The 19,363-nt window shown below is 44.5% G+C and overlaps 1 protein-coding gene across 1 annotated transcript in view; it reads left to right on the plus strand.

The window, feature by feature from the left end:
* The first annotated feature begins 7,336 nt into the window (after positions 1 to 7,336).
* The window catches only part of TBC1D14 (TBC1 domain family member 14), a 70,989-nt gene continuing 58,962 nt past the window's right edge, over positions 7,337 to 19,363 (plus strand). The window contains exons 1-2 of the mRNA XM_071556845.1: positions 7,337 to 7,611; positions 12,911 to 13,646. Of these exons, the coding sequence (XP_071412946.1) occupies positions 7,569 to 7,611; positions 12,911 to 13,646 (779 nt within the window). The 5' untranslated portion in view covers positions 7,337 to 7,568. The remainder of the gene's footprint in view (positions 7,612 to 12,910; positions 13,647 to 19,363) is intronic.

The raw sequence follows: 19,363 nt of genomic DNA on the forward strand, positions 1-19,363 counted from the left end.
AAGAAATTAAACCCACACTAACCCAGACCCTCTCATATAACAGCTTAAGAACTTGTACATTGTAGGGGATCTAGCCCAGCAGACTTTAATTTCTGCTTCAGCTTGTGTTCAGCCATGAAATGGTCAGTATCTCAATTCCATGAAAGTGCAGTCTCCTAATTCTATGGCGGAAAAAAGTCCCAGGAGCTCACATTCTGCTTGGTGTGCACTCTGGTGCTGTAGGTCTGCAGCCAAAGTGACCCGGGATTCTGTGCAGGATGATTCCAACTCTGCTGAATTGGAAGTGCAGTGAAAACAACACAGTTATGCACTTGGAAATAATGGGAAAGAGTTGCTCTATAAGGTCCTTGGGTGAACATTTTTGTTCATTAGTATCTTGCATGCTTCAAACTTGGTAGTTGAGACTTTTAAAAGCAGAAATTGTTTTCAATTATTTCTTAAATACAGCAGGAGTATATTTTCATTGTGTTAATAAATAAAGATGCTTGATAAAAGAATTACATTTCATCAGCCAGGCTTTTCAATTACTGTATCTGAATTAACTCCACATACCCTAAAGAATTATTTTCCAATGTAAACAATGCTTCTGTCACGCAAAACCCGCTGTGTAGTCCTGGGCAGCAAGTGCGTGTGTCAGTGGTAGGGCAGCTGTAAATGCAGGTCACACTGGGACCTCACAGGGTTGCTGTCCTATGTGAGAATACATGGGAAGGCAGCGCACCTTCTGGAAAGCCAGGATTCCCTGACAGTAATTCATTCTTACCCTGCCAGGACCAGCACAGTTAAGTATTATCCCCAAGGAATTAGTCATTACCTTTCACATAGAGCATCTCATATAATTTTCTTTTACGACCTGTGAAACTTGTAGCAACACGACTCCAGAGATTTGGGACAAATGAGACCTTACTGATATATTTTAGCTTCCTACAGTAAGACTTTTGTTCCATTGTTCAAGGTCCTCCTAAAATGTATTATTATGTGCACAAGGGCTTATAAATTTTATGAGGTACCTCCGTGCTCCCATGGGATGGTAATGGATGAAAAGGAAAAACAGCTGACAGAGCAGGCAGCAGGGCAGCACGCTGGGAAGAAGAAACCACTGGGGGACAAAACCTCGGCCTCCCTGCCCCACTCCATCCGAAACAGCTGTAAACACACCGGGGGCAGAGGCTGCGCTGAGGAGCTGCCGTGGCGCTGCCTCCTCCAGCCTGGCAGCGTTCCCGTGGGGCAGGTGCGGCTGGAAGGACCGTGTCTGCTCCTGTCCTGTATTTGCAGCCCCAGCACACAGTAATCCAAGAACATGGGCGGGTGCAAAAGCAGCAGGAAGTGTCTACGTCCCTCTCACTAAAAGGCTCGTCCCGTCTCTTGACGGCGGGAACAGCCCTTTAATTTAATGTTGCTGCATCGTCTGTCACATCAGCATTTCAGGAGCTGTCAATGAATGAAGTGTTAACTGCCCATCATTTCTGCATAGACCTTTTACGCAGTACAAGGAAACAGACATAGCGAAAAGTAGCAACTCTCCTTTGTCTCACAGAATTGAGCACTCTCAGGTTCTTGAATTAATTCTAAAACCATTCTAGGCAATCAAGTCTGTTCAAAAGCATAGATGAGAGTATTTTCAGATTCATTTCAGTGCCTTTTTTTTGTTCGTAGCCACGGCAATGCTTAAGCAAAGAGCAGTACAGTACAGTAGCAGTACTGAAAACATACATAAGCACTGACTAAAAACGGATGCTGCTTCCACTGCCGGAGATTTTTAGGAATAGATTAGACAAACGTGTTGGAAATTATGCAATGACCCACAGAAGCTTTTGCAGTTTTTTTTCCTTTATTGATCTTCAACTTGTGTTTGAAAAAACACAACTTGTGTGTTAAGCCCTTTGTCCAGAGTGATTTGCCTCATTCATCCCTACCTACTATGATGGGCCAACCTGATCCCTGCCAGATACAGAACAGAAATCGGTACTGAGTTTTTAAATTTTGCACAGTTACTTTATTCATGCAACAATGAATGTTAAGGACTGTTAGCATCCTTTATGTTCCCAATACCCTTTCAAGTAGGATTTTGCCCTTTCCCCCCCCCCCTTACATTTAATAACTTCTATTTTTTGTATTTATGTTTGGCTTCTAACTGTCCTCAGTTTGCAATGGGATTCTAGCCCTCAGCTCTTTGACTGTGGAACCCTTATATATTTGACAACAAAGTCTTCAAGAAGTCTCAGTTTTCATTCATGGTTTTTGAATATTTCTCTGCCATTTTTCCTGTCATTCAGTACAAAAATATTAAATTCTTTGAAGCACTGCAGATCCATGGAGACATATCAATGGATATTACCTGCCCAAACTGAATGTTAGTTTCATTCACCACTACTAGTTCTAGACAACAACTAATTTTTGGTCCAGTACTTTTTTTCTCCTAGTCAGTTCCAACAGAAAACTGCCACATGTTGGGTTCAGTGCCTTTTCTGTTACAGATCTTTTTGCTTTTGAAAATGTAATTTAAATTGTGCTTGCTTCAGAGAATAAATCTGCTATAGCACTCCAACTTTTCATTGTGCAGCTGTGCATAATAACATGTTTCCTTCTCTGGTATGATTTAGTGATGATGAAGATCTGTAACAGAGGTACCACAGAGGCTTTGTTAGCAATTATTTATGGGCACTTAGGATTCTGCATTTCTGAGATATTATACAGGTAGTAATATTTTTAGTTTGCATAGTTTTACTTCTTCACAGCTTATCACTCATTTTCCTTCCTAAACAGCTTGTAGACAGTGCTAGGAACAATCTTGTCACGCATCAAGTTTCAGTAACATCAATTCAAACATGCTGGAAAGTCTCACATGCTCTTCCCCTGCCTTTCCTGCCCTTCATTTTTTCGCTGTTTTATGGAGGGGAACTTTAAACCATTTCAGTCTGTTCTTACCCCGTGGTAACAGAAGCAGTAACAGTATGGTAGCTGCAGACTATGCTTTCTCATCCTTTATCACACCTAAGTTCCTATAGGAGGAGGCAGCGCTTTGGGATAATGAAATGGCACGTTCTCCAGCTGTTCCTGATTCATCCCAAACCAATTAAAATGGCTTGGCACTCAGGCATTCCAATGCTGGTAGGAATGCCTGTCCAGATGGTGGCCATGGGGGAAACGGACTGCTGTCAAACACAGGCAAAATTAATCTTGTGTGAACAGAGTTAATTTCTGATGAATCTGACATAGAAGAACATAGTATTTGTCAGAAGCATCACCATTTGCTTCTGAGATACTGATATTTCTCACAGAATCGTTATCCTTTTCACTGCTACAAGTCAGTAGAAAGCCAAATTTATTCACGGTTCCCTTTTATTGTGCCATGGAACATGCAGTAGTTACTTCACTGTGCATACAACTCTGTAAAGTGAGTAGGATAATGAGAGCATCCAGCACTGCTCCTCTTGCACTCTAGCTTGGGTGAGCTAAAACTGCCTTAAGTGACAGTGGTGGGAAATGCAAGCAGGAGCTGTAGGTCAGCTCGTGTTCAGTGATGTGAACTGTTGTACCTTCACAATACGCAAATCTCTGGTTAACTACATAAAAAAATGTCTTCTAGCTCATGACAGAGAATTACTGTCCTCAAGATGGATCGGGAACTGCACAGCAGATTCAAATGAAGCTCAGTCTGGCTGGTTCTGAAAGCTGCTTGCATCATACTTGGCTTGTGATGAATGAAAATTCAATCTAGATGTTCTCATCTAGTTCTTAAAAAAATAACTTCGAAGTTGTATCCATTTCAAAATTGCTGAAATTTTGAAATTTCAAAACAGAACTGAAAGCCTAAGCAGAGGATGGTTTCTCACATCTGCAGGCATAAGATCTGATGGAAGCTTGTGTTCCTGTTCCTCAGCTCTAACCAGAGGAAGGACTGTCATGGTGTGTACTTTTATCATACGTGGTATATTCCAGAGAAATCACTGGACAGAACAGAGCAGAAACTCTTCACGCTTTCTTGCAAAGTAGCCATTAAACTGGCATATCAAACTCAATTGGCATGAATGAATCTGTATGACAGAGCTTTTGAACTGAGTTTTAAAAAAATTCTCCAGCACCAAGCTATTATCAGACCATGTAGACGTTCTTTGCCCACCAGGTGAACATCAGTATCCAGTCTGAGGTTGCTCCAGGTAGTGCTTCATTTCTACACAACAGCCACAAGCAAGACACTTTTGAACAAAACAAGAATTTTTACAAAATTAAGTGTGAAGGTCAGGTAAACCTGACCCTGAATCAGTGGCAAAGGACTGATGATAATGCTGATTAAGCACCACAACTAACTTCTTATCACACTTCTGAGAATTTACCTACAGCCTATGTGTTTAAACAGGAAGACTTGATTTCTCAGTGTGCCCTTCTGGATGGACTTTAAATTTTGCAGAGCTGCAAAAGAAAGGTGCTAAAGGTCCCCTTTGCCCTTTGTACTGAGTTATGCATTTATACTTCCTGTACCTGGCAGTACCTGTTCTGTTTCCTTTCAATAATTAGCACATCGACACTTCCACCAGAACTAGTGGTGCAACACTGTATTTAGTCAGTGTCAGCCCTTTTTACCCGCACAGAGGAATACACAGTATTTGCAGACAGAAACTACCTTATCTCAGGTGGAGGTGGCATGAACAGAACTGAAGTTAACTGCTAATGCAAAACACCTCAGCTTTTGGTAATAGCTCACAACCAGAAACACTGTTTACCCTTTCCCAAGAGTTACCCAGTGCAAAAAGTGTTTTTCTACATTGACTAGGCTGTGACTTTCCTTATGCTCTGCCATTGCTGAAAGGTTTTTTCTTCAGCAGGTCTTTCTAATAGTTTCTTCAGCCTAAATTATATTCTGAAGTTGGGAGTATCATTATTTCCTATGCAGACACTGCAGACTTACAGAATTCATGACTGTGTATTTCCATTCTCTTATTTCACCTGGGACCGAATCAACTCTGACCCAAGTTCAATGACACCATGAATGACAACACTCTTCTAGTTGCTCCAACAGAAGCACCGATTCCCACTCTCAAAAACAGAAGAAAAATAGTCATACTGAAAAATGAATTAGTGACAGTATATGCTCCAAAAATCTTTTGCATATTAACAAGTTTTTAGTGCCTTAAAACTGTTTTGGTTTTATTTACCTACTTTGAACTTTAATATGCAAGCTATCTTCCAGAAGAAGTGATTTAAAAAAAAATACAGAGAAATTAATGCCAATCCTAAATTTTGTTTTATGTTGATACCTATCTTAGAAATACAACAGAATAAGGACTGATACTTATCAATCTCTGATTCAGTCACAGAAACTATCTGCAAAGGTATAATTCTTGAATGATGTGTTCAGTGCAGTTTAATAATCATAGAATCATAGAATCGATTGGGTTGGAAAAGACCTCCAACATCATCAAGTCCAACCCTTGATCCAACTCCAATCCATTTACCAGATCATGGCACTCAGTGCCACGGCCAATCTCAGTTTAAAAACCTCCAGGGATGGTGAATCCACCACCTCTCTGGGCAGGCCATTCCAATGCCTGATTACTCTCTCTGGAAAGAATTTTTTTCTTATGTCCATCTTAAATTTCCCCTGGCAGAGCTTGAGCCCGTGCCCCCTTGTCCTATTGCTGAGTGCCTGGGAGAAGAGACCAACCCCCACCTGGCCAGAACTTCCCTTCAGGTAGTTCTAGACAGTGATGAGGTCACCTCTGAGCCTCCTCTTCTCCAGGCTAAACAACCCCAGCTCTCTCAGCCCCTCCCCATAGGGCTTGTGCTCCAGTCCCTTCTCCAGCCTTGTTGCTCTTCTCTGGACCTGCTCCAGCACCTCAATATCCTTTCTGAACTGAGGGGCCCAGGACTGAACACAACACTCAAGGGTGTGGCCTCCCCAACGCAGAGTACAGGGGAAGGGTCACTGCCGTGGTCCTGCTGGCCACGCTATTTTTGATAGAGGACAGGATCCCATTGGCCTTCTTGGCCACCTGAATGACCCAGTTATCATGATAGCACGGAGCTGGTGTCAATGGGGCCATGGTGGCAAGTACCTCTGTAAAGGTTTGACTCTGCCTCTCGCAATTCACTCCGGTGTAACTTGCCGACATCAAAGGACAAATAATCAATCATACGTTTGCACTGCTTGATGTCAAAACAATTACACTAACACAAGTTCAGATATTTCTGCATTTGCTGTTCTTGCACTTCCAGCTTCAGCTTAGACTTGAGGTGTGAGGAGAGAGCACTTACACCCTCGGCTCCGACGGGGGCAGCTTTGTGTGCAGAGACACATCACCGAGTCTGGGGGAGAGCCGTGACCTGTGCAGAGTAACCCAGTGCCCAGAATAATCCAGGGATGGAAAGCACAGGGACAGCTCAGCGCGGCGCTGGCTGCTCCCGTCGGGACTGCGGGGCGAGCGGCAAGGGGGCACTGGGGGCAAGGAGGATGGGAAGGTAAACACGCTAAAACCGCAATTACCACCCCAACTCATCCACCTCTGGCATTACACAGCGTAACGCCGAAGCTCCACACAGCTAAGGACACACCTGCACTTGATGCGCCCAGTCCTTCCACAGCGCAAACTTGCAAACTCCCGTGCCAGACGCGGGCGGGGACACAGCGGGGCCCGGCCCGGTCCCGCTCCCGGCGGGGATCGCCAGGGCCGCTTGGCAGTGCCCGGGACGGGATAGGGAGCCCGGTGGCGAGAGCGGGTCCGCCTGGGCGCGGGGTTCCTGGGAACCATTGCCGGGCTCTCGGGACGGGCGCGCGGCTCTGGGAACCCCCGCCGGGCTCTCGGGACGATCGCGGGGCTCTGGGAATCCCGGGCGGGCTCTCGGGACGGGCGCGGGGCTCTGGGAACTGCCGCCGGGCTCTGGGAACCCCCGCCGGACTCGGAATGATCGCGGGGCTCTGAGAATCCCGGGCGGACTCTCGGGACGGGCGCGGGGCTCTGGGAACCCCCGCCGGACTCGGAATGATCGCGGGGCTCTGGGAATCCCGGCCGGGCTCTCGGAATGATCACGGGGCTCTGGGAATCCCGGGCGGGCTCTCGGGACGGGCGCGGGGCTCTGGGAACCGCCGCCGGGCTCTCGGTAGGACCGCGCCCAGCACACCCCGCTCCGCTCCCACCGCCGCTACAGGCGCTGATGCAGCCCAAGATGGCGCCCGGCGGCCGCCCCTGCCCCCTGCGCGCAGGCGTTCGGTTCCCCGCGGGCGGGCGGTGCTTCCCCCGCCGCGTCGGGCCGGGCCGGGCTCTGCTGCACTGGGCTTGGCGGCAGGGAGGGAGGCAGGGAGGGAGGCAGGGAGGGAGGGAGGAGCCCGAGCCGCGGGGGCGGTGCATCCCCGCAGAGCCCGCACCTGCCTCGCAGCCAGGTGTGCGCCGCTACCACCACCGCCATGGGAGGCCCCGCGCCGCGCCGAGGGGGCGCCCCGGGAACGGCGGCTGCTCCGCCCCAGCCGCGCTGAGCACGGCGCTGCTCCGCGGGCACCGGAGCGCAGCGACATGGAGCGCCCGCCGCCCGCCGCCTCCTAGTGCCGCGGCACGGCTGTGGGGCGGCCGGGCATGGCCCAGCGAGAGCGCGGCGACGGAGGGCAGAGACACCCCGGTGAGCGGGAGGGGCGCCTGTGGTGCGGGGCAGGACCTGTGGTACAGGAGGGATACCTGTGGTGCGAGAGGGACCTGGGGTACGGGAGGGACACCTGTGGTGCGGAGGCAGCGCCTGTGGCGTGGGAGGGACACCTGTGGTGCGGGGCGGCCCCGCGGCCACCTGGAAAAGTTCAGGAGCAGGTGGGCTGAGCCTTCGCAGCTTTCAGCGAGGGCTGAAAAGGCCAAGGAGAGGCGAGCGCTGCTTCCTCAAGGCTTTGGTCGTGACTTTTTTTTTTTGTTTCGGTTTCTTCGCGTTGTTTTGTAAGCGAAGGGTCGGAAACCTCCGCGGTGCGATCAGGCTCGAGCCGCGAGGAGGAAGAAACTTTCATCTCCCTGCATCCCTTCTAGTCGAATTCTCCCAGGCAATTCCCAAAGACCAAACAAAACTACAGCTCATAGGAGCAGAAGTTCTTCTGGCGCTGTTGATAATTTAATGTGCTCTCAGGGTTTTCAGTAATAATGGTGTGGGGAGGAAAAAAACCCTGTAAGCCGCATGAAGAGCAGAGGGCTCAGGAGAGCACCGTGCCTGGTTTGAGCCTGGTTTGTGTTGCAGCCTGACGTGCCAAACAGTGGGAAAGCAGGGAAGGGTTTGCTTGGGATCGCTCTCCGAGCACTCCGCTCAGAAGCCGGATCTGTAAAGCTCGGCTTCGTGAAGGGCACCAGCTGAGAATTAGGTAAAGGTTTTCTTAAGAAAAAAAGAGTTCTCAGCTTGTGTCTTTGTTTGCCGTCAAAGTCCCGGCAGTGCTTTCATATGTAGTGGCTGCGTCTCACGCGTTGTTGGAAGTCAGACCTCTGTAGCTCCAGGAGTTCCTCGCTGTTGCCACTGCTGTGGCTGCTGGAACGTGAACATAAACAGTCTGAACCAAGAAATGTTTAGTAAACAAAACTGGATTTGATGGCCTTGTGCGCCGAGGTCACCTGCAGCTGCATTTGATGGCTACAATGTGTTTCCTGGTACATGCAACAAAAATATTGTTAAATGCAGGGAGGGTATAAACCCTTGATTTTTAAAAATTATTTTTCCTTTTAGAAGGAAAACAAAATTTTGCAACTTGTAATTAAGAAGTTCTTTTTTCTTAAAAACTCCAAAATTTTCTGGCACAGGTAAGTGTTGAAGAGACAAGGTGTGTGATAAAAATTGTAATGCTAACTCTTTGAGAACTGGGTAGTATCTATAAATTATTTCTCTTCCCATTCCTGTGAGGCAAGAAGATACAAAGCCTGTTTTGCAGATAATTGGCTTAATCTTGTTGGTTGCTTAAGTTGCATTGCACTTCACAGCAAACTTGGAAGAATGGGGCTTGAGTTGGCACCTTTTTGGTTTTGTTTTGCTCTAATCATTTGGCATTGCTATTATCTTTCTTTAAATTTTATATCAAAATGAGTCAAAAAGACATTTTGCTGTAGATCTTAGACGTTCTAATCAAATATGATTTGTTCCCTCTGTGTGGTTGAGCAATATGTAAAGCCAAGTTCTGTTTTAAAGCCTCTGGTTATTGTCAGGACATGCCTTCTTGCATGCTGTGATCAGAATTTGGGGAATGTGGGGCTGTATGGACTGCCATGCTGAGATGGATCAAAACTCCACCTGTCAGAGAGGAATTTAGCTGGGAAAGGGCCTGCAAGCAGGACTAAGATATGGAGATGTTTCCATGAAGTTCTGACACTTGCAGTTCAGAGAATTCATGAGTTTCTTTTTATTAAATAATTAAGGACTTTTTTCTTCCGGAGCTTACATGTAAACTTCTGGCATCCAGAGTGTTCTGTGGCAAGGATTTCTGTAGTTCAGCTGGTTTTTATGTCCCGATGTTAATTTTGAACCTGGCTACAAAACTGTTTTTATCAGGTGCCCCTTAGCACTTATTGTTGGAAGTGTTAATGAATAAATAATATCTACCTCCCCTCTCATTGCCACTTGTGACCTTGGCTGTATTTTCCTAACTCCCTTTTCCTTGTTTTCTCCCTCCTGGGATGTTTTACAAGATCATGGTTTCTATAAGACAGAGGATGTTAAGACTTCACAAATACCGATTTTTTTAGGCTATAATATATTTAAATAAACCATGAGGATTATGAATGTTGTGCAGACAAAATTGCTCATTATTTCTCAATAGTTTATTATACTAATGTTTTAATAATGCTGCGTTTATTCAGATGATAATGCTACAATATGGTTATGCTAATTATTTATGGAAAGAAGTGATCATCGGAGCACATGGCAGAGTATTTGACATCAATTTTCAGATTTTGCATTTACTGGTGAGGCAGCTAAAACAAACAGTATAACTATCACTTCAATACATCCTTAAAACAATCCTACAACAGCATAATGCAAAATGAATCAAGGAGTTCTCCTGTATGTTCTTGACAGCTGATTACATCTCAAGTTTTCGTTTAAAGCCCTTGATGGGTACACTTCAAAGCTTCCCACAGTTTCACTGAACTGTGTAAAACCTTTGTAGCTTGCTCTTGCATAATCTGCTCCACCAAGCTGTGACTGTTACACACTTCTGCATTTGCTGGGTGCCTGTTTGAAAGATCTCTTCCTGTAAATTTATTGCTTGAAAAAATAGCAAGCCAAGTTAAAATAGCTTCAGTACCTGGCATGGAAATTTGTTTTCACTTCTTTTTGAACTCTCTTGTTTACAGGATTGTTTGGCCTCTTGAGCTGCTGTACTTACCGCCTCTGCCAAGGCCGCTTGAATGCTTACCATTTGTAAGCTTGGTCTAGAAGAGCCATGCAATTAAACTAAGGACTGGCTGCTACTTGGGAAAATCACTGAGCAGAAGTGAAGGCAGTCAGGGGAGGAATTCATTATGGGAACATGCTCGTGCTGTTTACCCAAACGTCATCGAACCTGTTCCTGATTGATTACATTTCTGTCCTTTGTTTCCTGGACTGCGTTTTCTAGATGCATTTATAAGTGTAGATTCTCATAAATCAAACACCTACACTCCTGGTTTGACTGTTCCATAGTTGGTGTGTGTGTAGATACTTTATCATAATGTTGAGGCTGGGTGGGCTGTGGATTTGAAGAGCAATATAATGTGTATGAAGGGGTAACGTGAGCACAGGGAAGAGAAAACAGTCAGACTTGAATTAGAAAAAGAAGTGAATCCAAGCAAGAATGTCTGAGAGCAGGAGATCTGAGTATATGCAAGAGTAATTATATTTAGTGCTCCATTTTATGTCTTATTTGTACCCTCCAGCTATCACAGGTGACTTCTTGAATATGGTTTGTTGCCTGTATTCAAGGATTGCTATTTAGGGTTGTTTGTTTTTTTGCTGGCCTTTGCAATTTTAATTTAGTGAACAGAGCATTCATAATGTACCCAGTTGGTGTGTGAGCTATCTCAAGACGTCACTTTAAATTGCAGGGGATGTAAACTTTTCAAACGATGGTAATGTGGGAAAAAAAAAGTTGCTATAGCAACTCTTTAAGTAAAGTGTGCATCTTCACAAGCTTTTTAGTCAAAACAATAAATTCGAAACCTTGCTTATGCAGAGATTAGGTAATTGATGCATTGATTGATTTGCTTCAGCTGCTACAAAGTTCTGGAAAAGTCTAAAATGTGAAATATCCAGGGTTGTTTCTCCTTGACTTTGTGCTTAGGAGGGGATTGAGCTGGAGTGTCTTATCAGCTAGAAAATAGCATTTGGGTAGTAAGTTCAAGATTTAGTATAGCATATGAAGCACAGTGGGATTCATGAACTTTCTACGTGACTGAAAACTTAAGGAAAAACTAGTGAAATTTGTTTGAAATGTGTTTTCTCTCACTTACTGCCTGTGAGCATCACAATGCCAAAGTGTGTTGATGGGCTCAGATCTAAGGATGGACTGTGTGTCAAACCCTGTGGTTTGGCAGGGCTTAGTTGATGTTAACCAATGGTTTAGAACTGCTGTGAGATACCAGTTTTCAAAAGCGAGGTGTTTGGGTTTTGTTTTGTGATATGTGTGTATTTGTTTCTTAAAAGTTGGATGTGGGGAGCACCTCCTAGAGAACAACTGACACCTTTAATTAAGTGCTGCACTTGAGAGAGAGTAGGAGACCAGAAGCAGGACCCCTGGCTTCAGGAACTGGAGAAAAATCTGTCTAAAAAGCAATCTGGTGGCAAGATGGAAGGAGTGTTCTTCACTCCTTCACGCTCAGCCCAGGGTGTTTCAGAGTGAAGAAACTGAAGCAAAATGTGCATATTTGTTCTGCCAACTGCTGCAGAGTAATTGCATTGCAAACTTGAGCAGAGCTGTAGGTAATTCAGCTATTCATATAGATGTATATAATGCCACTCTAACAATTATGTAGTGTTTAAAGGGTCTGTAGTAGTTCTGGAAGCCAGGGCAGCAGTCCTGATGGTGTTCCAGGTTTATGGAAAGCCGCAGTTGCTCATGAGGATGGTGCATCTCACCTGCAGCTCCTATTTGGCAGCTCTTGCTTGAAGGTTACACAGATTTAAAGTGGATCTGGATTAACTGACCTGCTGGCCACCCCCAGGTAGACAAGTGGGAATGGATATTGCAGGATGAAGGATCTCAGTTCCAGAGTGCAGTAAATAAACCGTATTTGCAAGTGTCGGTGTTGCTGTACATGCACTGATGAAGACCATCCATCCATGTGTATTGTCAGAACACTGACTGTGTGGATAGCTTTGTAGCTGTTCAGATTTTGCATCTCTTGCTTAATGCAAAACTGATATGTTATGCATTCTATTTTGGTAACAAGTTTATTATCAGTTACATCGTTTCCAGAAGAATGCTAAGAAATTTTGTTTAAATGAACACTTCAGAATTTGTTCTAAGTGTATGTAAACAAGTTTTGTGACCCCTTGACATCAGTAAATACGCATTTATGACTGTATAAAAATTTCAAATATTTGTCTCAGTATTAAGATAGAATATTAAAATACTGCAGGTTTTGTAGTATGTCATTTCACTTTCAGGAGATGTGTAAGAAGCCAACACTGGCACACAACTGCTTATGAAAGGCTTTTCATACTTGACATTTTCTAGAAGCCTAATTTAAGTTGCCATTGTCCTGGTTGTTCAAACAGAGGGAAGGGATAGTAATTGTGTGCAAGAGAAAAACAATTTTTAATTAAAAGCCTGAATTAGGACACGAGGGACTGTATTAAAAAAACAAAACAAGAAACAAACAAAAGAAACAACCTAATAAACCCCACGAACAAACCCAAACAGTCAAGAACAAACCACAACCTTCCTGCAAACTCATAATCTTGTATTTTCTTTCTTTTTAACCAGGTACCAGTTGGGTCAAGACAACTGATGCAAATTTATCCAACTCCATAAATGGTTTGACCTTCATGGGAATTCTGGATGCAAGAGTGGGCACTGGTATCCAGGGCCTTCAAAGCTTGAACTCCGGGACATCAAGAGATCTCTCACTGCCTGGGTATGGGCCTGGCCAGCTGTCCAGTGCTTTGGAGGATTGTCGTAGCCTTAAATCAGTGGATTCTGGGATTCCAACTCTAGAAATAGGAAACCCAGAGCCTGTTCACTGCAGCGTGTTAAGTGTGAAGAGAAAGCAGTCAGAACCTGAAGCTGTGCCTGACAGGGCTTTTCAGAGCGCGTGTGCTCTGCCGCCGTATGTGCCTCCTCCCTCTCTGGCTGCCGAGCACGACCACGCCGTGCGGAAATCCTCCACCTTCCCCAGGACTGGGTACGACACTGTCAAACTGTACAGTCCGACCTCAAAAACTCTGAACCGGAGTGATGATATCTCTGTCTGTAGTGTGTCCAGTCTGAGCACAGAACTGTCAACAACTTTATCCGTGAGCAATGAGGACATTTTGGACTTTGTGGTCACAAGCAGTTCAAGTGCGATTGTGACTCTGGAGACTGACGAGGCACATTTCTCGGATGTCACCCTGAACTCCACCAAGGACAACAGTGACCAGAGCCACCAGGAGTGCTGTCAGGAGGCAGATGGGGACGGGAAACGGAAAATATTGGGACCTTTTACAAACTTCTTTGCCAGGTAGTGTTTCCATGAAATATAGTTGTGTTTTAAGAGTGAGATTATGTAAGATCATGGGAGAAAGGTCTTGTGTGATATTTTACTTTGAAAGATTTAATAGCTTGCTATCTTAATTTAGATTGGTATTAACATCTTTTTTGTGTTATGAGTAAGTATCAGGTATTGCTAAGGACTAAGGCTCTGCATCCTGCCATCTTCGTGGTATATGGAAGTATCTTAAATCTTGGAAGGTTCCTTCTGCATTACAGTAAGAGGAGTTCTGAAAAAGGTCTTCTTTCCTCTGAGCAGTGGCTTCTCCAGTGATATCTTCTGTGATTTTGCCAAGGTTCTTAATCTTATGGTGCATAAATAGATGAATATGGGTGGGATTCATACCTGTATGAAAGTGGTTTAGTAGTGGTGGAATACTGTATTATCATTCTAAGTGTCTGAAACTTAAAATACAAATACTCGTGTGACCACTATCATCTTTCTGAATCTCAGTTGCAGGTTTTTTTAATACCTTTTTCCTTCATTTTTGTATGGAATGAACACATCTGACATTGTCATTCACTTGTTGAAATGACAGCACTGGCCACTCAAAGCATTTACATGAACTCTTCTAAATGTGGCCCTTGTATGAATGATAAGGTGCTCTAAATGCAGATACCCAGGGAAAGTGATAAATGAGGAAGAGGACTCTCTGCTTTTGGGAGCAGTGCAGGGTTTTATTTATGTACGGCCTTCGTAATGTCTGTTATTTTTAGGATATGGTGTCTGAAGTAGGATATATTTTAGAGAAACCGTTCTAGAAATAAACTTTAGGCATCAAGCAGAGTTGGCTGTATCTAACCTGTTCTGCACGTGGGATTGTCTCAGCTAATCTTTTTCCTTTTTTTTTTAGTTTTGCATGAGGCAAATAGGCTGATAAAATACATGGAGAATTGGCAAACATCATTCTTTGAGAGGCTGTCTTATTTGCAAAGCTTAAGAGAAGCAGTTTCTTTAGACCTACTAAACTGGCTGAAGCCTTTGTTGATTTTTGTTCTTGGGTTAAAGTACTGTGCAGCAGAACTCCAGTCATCAGTCAAGTCTGAGGTGCTGAAGCTTTTGTGGACCCTTGTCTGTTTGTTGCCATGAAACCAGACTTAATTCTGAACCAAGAGGCTTCTCAGCACTTCAAAGCATGAACTTTTGTTACCCATTCTGGTAGCACAACTGCTAACTCAAACAAATGCTGTCCTTCAGCCTGGAGGGAGCACAGTGGAAGAGGCTCATTTAGACCCTGCTCAGAGTAGGATGTTTAACTGCTTTTCAACTTTTCCTCTCCAACAAAATAAAGCCATCTGTCCAAATTCTTTTCTAGTGTAGTGGTTTTACCAGTGTTACAGGAACTGTAGTACTCACTAGACTGAGCTTTTTAACTTAAATCTTTTCAGGTACCTTGAATGCTAGGAAACAAAGGCTGTCCTGACTGCTTTTTAAATGGAGAACAGATAATCTTGGTCACCAGGTGATGTCATCATGACAATATAAGGATTAAGTTGAAACGAGGTGATCGGCTTTGAAGTTCCAAGTGCTCCACCTGTAACATGACCTTGAGCTTCCTTCCCTTTAACATCCACTTTCTGCTCTGTTTTGAAAACAAGAGTTGCTCACTTTTTGTCTGTACTTGCACACCACACCCCCGTATTTTATGCATCTGTTCTCTGTCATGCAACCTGGTGGTGAGGTTCACAGGTGTTGAACAAGCAGGGAGCTTCTGAGGCCCATCAGTGCCACAGGGAGTACTATTTGTATTTTTGCTGTCAGCATTGTTAAGGTTCAAAACATACTGTAGCTAGTTTTTGTTGAGGTTGAAATACCTTCCTCTAGTGATCTCAAATACTCTTGAAGTTCCTGTAGGCCCCTTGGATTCCCAGGATTTATATGAGTAGTGAAGTAAATGAACCTGGGCCTGGCAGTGTTTTGTTTGAAAGCAGCTGCCTTCTAGAGGCCTCCCTACCCAGCTCAGCCTGTGCTGTGCACCAGATTTGTGTGCAGTGCGATGTGGGGAGGAGGCACTTTGAGTAGTATTGAAGACCAGCTCGCTGAGAGGGAGCTTCTTAAAGCAGTTTGTTAAAAGTGCTGCTCTGGTAGGTAAAAACAAAGTCCCAGAGAGGAGCATATTCTTAGCACTGTGGTCTGTGCTGAAAGGAGTTGCAGTTGAGATTCTCGGTTTGCAGGTAAAGTGCATAAACCTTCACTTCAGAGAGTCAAGGCTGAACTACGGCAGGAGAAAGGCAAACTGCTTTGGCTTTGGTGAGTGGCTGTCACACTTGTGTACAGTGTGGAAGAACAAGCACCTGAGTGGTTTGTGCTCAGCCTTAATCTGCAGATTTAGGTCTTCAAGGGCTTCTCTGACTAATGGGATACAGGTTTGAGCCACTGAGAGCAAGATGAGTCATCCTAAATTTTTGCTCGAGTTGCTGGTATTTGATATAAGGGACAAACCTTCTTGAAATGGCACCTGTGCTTCTATTGAACACCATCTGGCACCTGAGAATGTGTTAGTTTCTCTGAACTTATCCAGAGCAAACTCAGTCTTGACATGTAAGTTAAGATTTGTGGCTGCCTGTAGAGATAAAGATGAGAGTAAGCTGACAGTAATTAGATGCCTCCAGTGCTTGGTTATGTATGCCTAAACTACTTATGTATCAATTAAGGGTAAATCATCTACAGTATCAAGAAAATGCTTAGAGAAGTATTTGCTCTGGAATGTAAAATTATTTCTTAGCGCTCCCTACATTTATTTTGATTTGTGAGATCAGATGCATGTGTGCATGTGCACTGTGCATAAGTTGTGTGTTCCATGTTAATTTTGGCAATGTCTGTGGTGTGTTGTGAAGTGTTGGTGTTGGTTTGAGACTGCATTTGCAAAGTCAGTTGTAGAAGATCAAAGAAAGGGGAACCCCGTTGGCTTGTTGTCTGTCAGTTCCAGCACCTTCAAGATGACTTGGGAATGGAATGCTCCTGTCTTGTCTCCTATGGTGAAGAAAGTTTCCTGGACTGCTTCTCTGACTCAGTTGCTGTCTCTTCAGCATTTTGAGGCTCTGAAAAGTCTGGTTGTTTCCTCAGGCTCTTTGATGCATGTTTGGGTGTGGCAGGAACATCAAAAGTGAGAAAAAGGTGCCGATATCTTGCTTTATTTCTTGTGTGGGCACAGCTATCTTGGAAGAGCTTAAGGCATCACCGGTACAGTGCTCTCCTTAGGCTCCAGGTTAGCCCGTGAAAATGGATTATTGCTTCTGAAAAGCAGTTGTAACACTGTTAACAAAGAAACTTGACGTTGGTTATTTTCAAATATCACTTGTATCAGTTTTGAAAGCCCGGAGGTCTTTCACATAAAGCATGAGATGGAAATAATTTCCTTAATTTGAATTTATGCAGGAATTTCGTTTTAAAAATAGTGTGAGCAAATAATTGGCTGTGAGAGTAAAGAGTCGCTTACTTACCTGCCCCTTTGCCCTGTTGACCCAGAGCAGTGTGGGTTAATGAGTTTTACCTTTGGACTTTGCTTCTCTGTGGTACTGCTGAGACTTTATAAATGTGCAGGTTTTAAACAGCTCTGCTCAATTAGGACCACTCTGACCTTACTGCAGAAGTTGTACTTCCCATTTATCATTTTGATTTATTGTTTTGGAGGCTGAGGATAAGGATTTTTATGGTTACATGCAGCAATCATAAAAAGGACTAGGACTATGTTCAATTAAATAATAATCCTTGCATTTCCCTTTGTTTCTCTGGATTATAGGAATCCCAAGTCTTTACTTAGTCCACTGCCATAGATATTGTTTATTTTTCCAGGAATCTGGATCCTCTTTTTTTTTCAGGCTACTCCTATAAGTTTTTGATCCAAGTGTTCTAAGTATTAGGATCTTAGGAAACCTCTACAGAGAACAGGGACTACACATTAAATAAAGGGCTGTAAGAAGAACATTACCTTTTACTGTTTGCAAAGAATCTCTGTATTTCTGAAAGAAAGCATCTGGAGCAGGATGGGCATCCTATACCATACTCAGGAGCACACACCTAGTCCAGGCTGTGTCCTTATTTGCAATCTGATAAGAAAAAGGGCTTAAGTTTCAAAATAGTAGCTACTGGTTTCAGCATTAAGTCTTGAATCATGTGAATTTGATGTGTTTATGTCCCATAAGGACACACATATGTTTTGAGATCACTGATCGTGCATAATTTGGAGTTGTGAATTTAGGAATTAGGTCCATCAGCGGCATAGATAAGTCATCTGTGTTAATGAATAGGACCCTTTTATAATGCTGTTTGTTGCTTTTAATGAGAGGGCAGATCATTGTGTACTTCTCTAGTTTTGGTATCAAAAGGAAGGTAGAATGACAAGGAGCATTTTAGTGTTGATACTTCACTTTCAGGTCTCCAAAAATGGGAATTCACTGATCACAAAAGGGAAAAAAAGGGTGAAAATAATTGTGATTGGGTGATATGAGATATCCCATATTATGATGTCTCCTCTTCCATGCATGTTTCTGTTAAATGAGGCCTCTTAGAGTGTTGGCTGTTCAGGAGGAGACAGGCTGAGAACAGGAATGAGTGGGTAGGAGGAGGGACAGAAAGAGGTGGATGTGCTGTGGGGGAGGATGTGAGTACATTGTTTTTAACCACAAACGAACAAAAACCAGCTGAGCTGCAGGTGGAGTTGTCCAGAGGCAGGGAGGAAAGGGCTCCACAAACCCAGCCTCTGATGGAGGAACCCGCACACACACCCAGCACAGGTTGCCTTGCCCTGGGGCTGGGCTGGACTCCCCAGTGCTGCAGTGGTCTCACCCTCTGGAATTCACTGCCCACTCAAAAGCAAATCAGGTTTGCTAAGCAGGACTTTACCTTCATGAAGTTGTGCTGGCCTGTGACCAGAGACTGTGTTGTCCTCCAGGTGTTTTTCAATACCTCTCAGAAACATGTTCTCCATAACTTCACCAGGCACTAGGGCTGTCCCGTGGTCTAAAGGAGAGCACTCTGGACTCTGAATCCCAAGGATCTGAGTTCGAGTCTCAGTGGGGACTGCCCCCTGGCAGTTCAATGCCTCCCTGCAATCCGATCCCTGTCACATCTCGGATGCTGAGCAGGGTCAGCCCCGGTTAATACCGGGTGCTGTGACAGTCCTGAAGATTTCCCTGTCACTCTCCAAGCTCGCTCGGCCGTGGCAGATGGACCTTGGGACTTAAACAGTGGGGCCAGTTCTGTGCATGCTGTGCCTCACCTAAAAAATCCACTGCACAGGCTGGAAGGGCACGTGGAGAGAGCCCTGCCCAAATCATCCTTTGTGAAGTCTGGCCATACATACGGACATACCAGGCACTGGAGTCAGACTGACAGGCCTCATTGAAGAAGGCAAACAGGCTCATGGTTCAGTGGAGTAGGAAGCAGCACAGGCCCTGAGGATCTGTTCTAACAGATGATGCTGGCAACAGTATTTCAGCAGCCCATGAGATACTCAGGTGTACTCATCTGAAGGGTGCTTCAGTCTTCACAGTGTGGTTTTGGATAGTACTTATTTAAAAGCCACTCTGTCTGTTGTCTTCAACTGGCAGACTGGTGATGCTCCCCTCAGCTGTACTTACTACCACACCTCTGGGTAAAACAAAAGAAAAGCTGCAGAATTTTTCTGAAATCAAAAATCTTTCAAAGCAAATCTTCCATGGGTGCAAAGTTGGAGTTCTACTAAG

The sequence above is a fragment of the Pithys albifrons genome, chromosome 5 (genome assembly GCF_047495875.1).
Source record: "Pithys albifrons albifrons isolate INPA30051 chromosome 5, PitAlb_v1, whole genome shotgun sequence".
Lineage (NCBI taxonomy): Eukaryota > Metazoa > Chordata > Aves > Passeriformes > Thamnophilidae > Pithys > Pithys albifrons.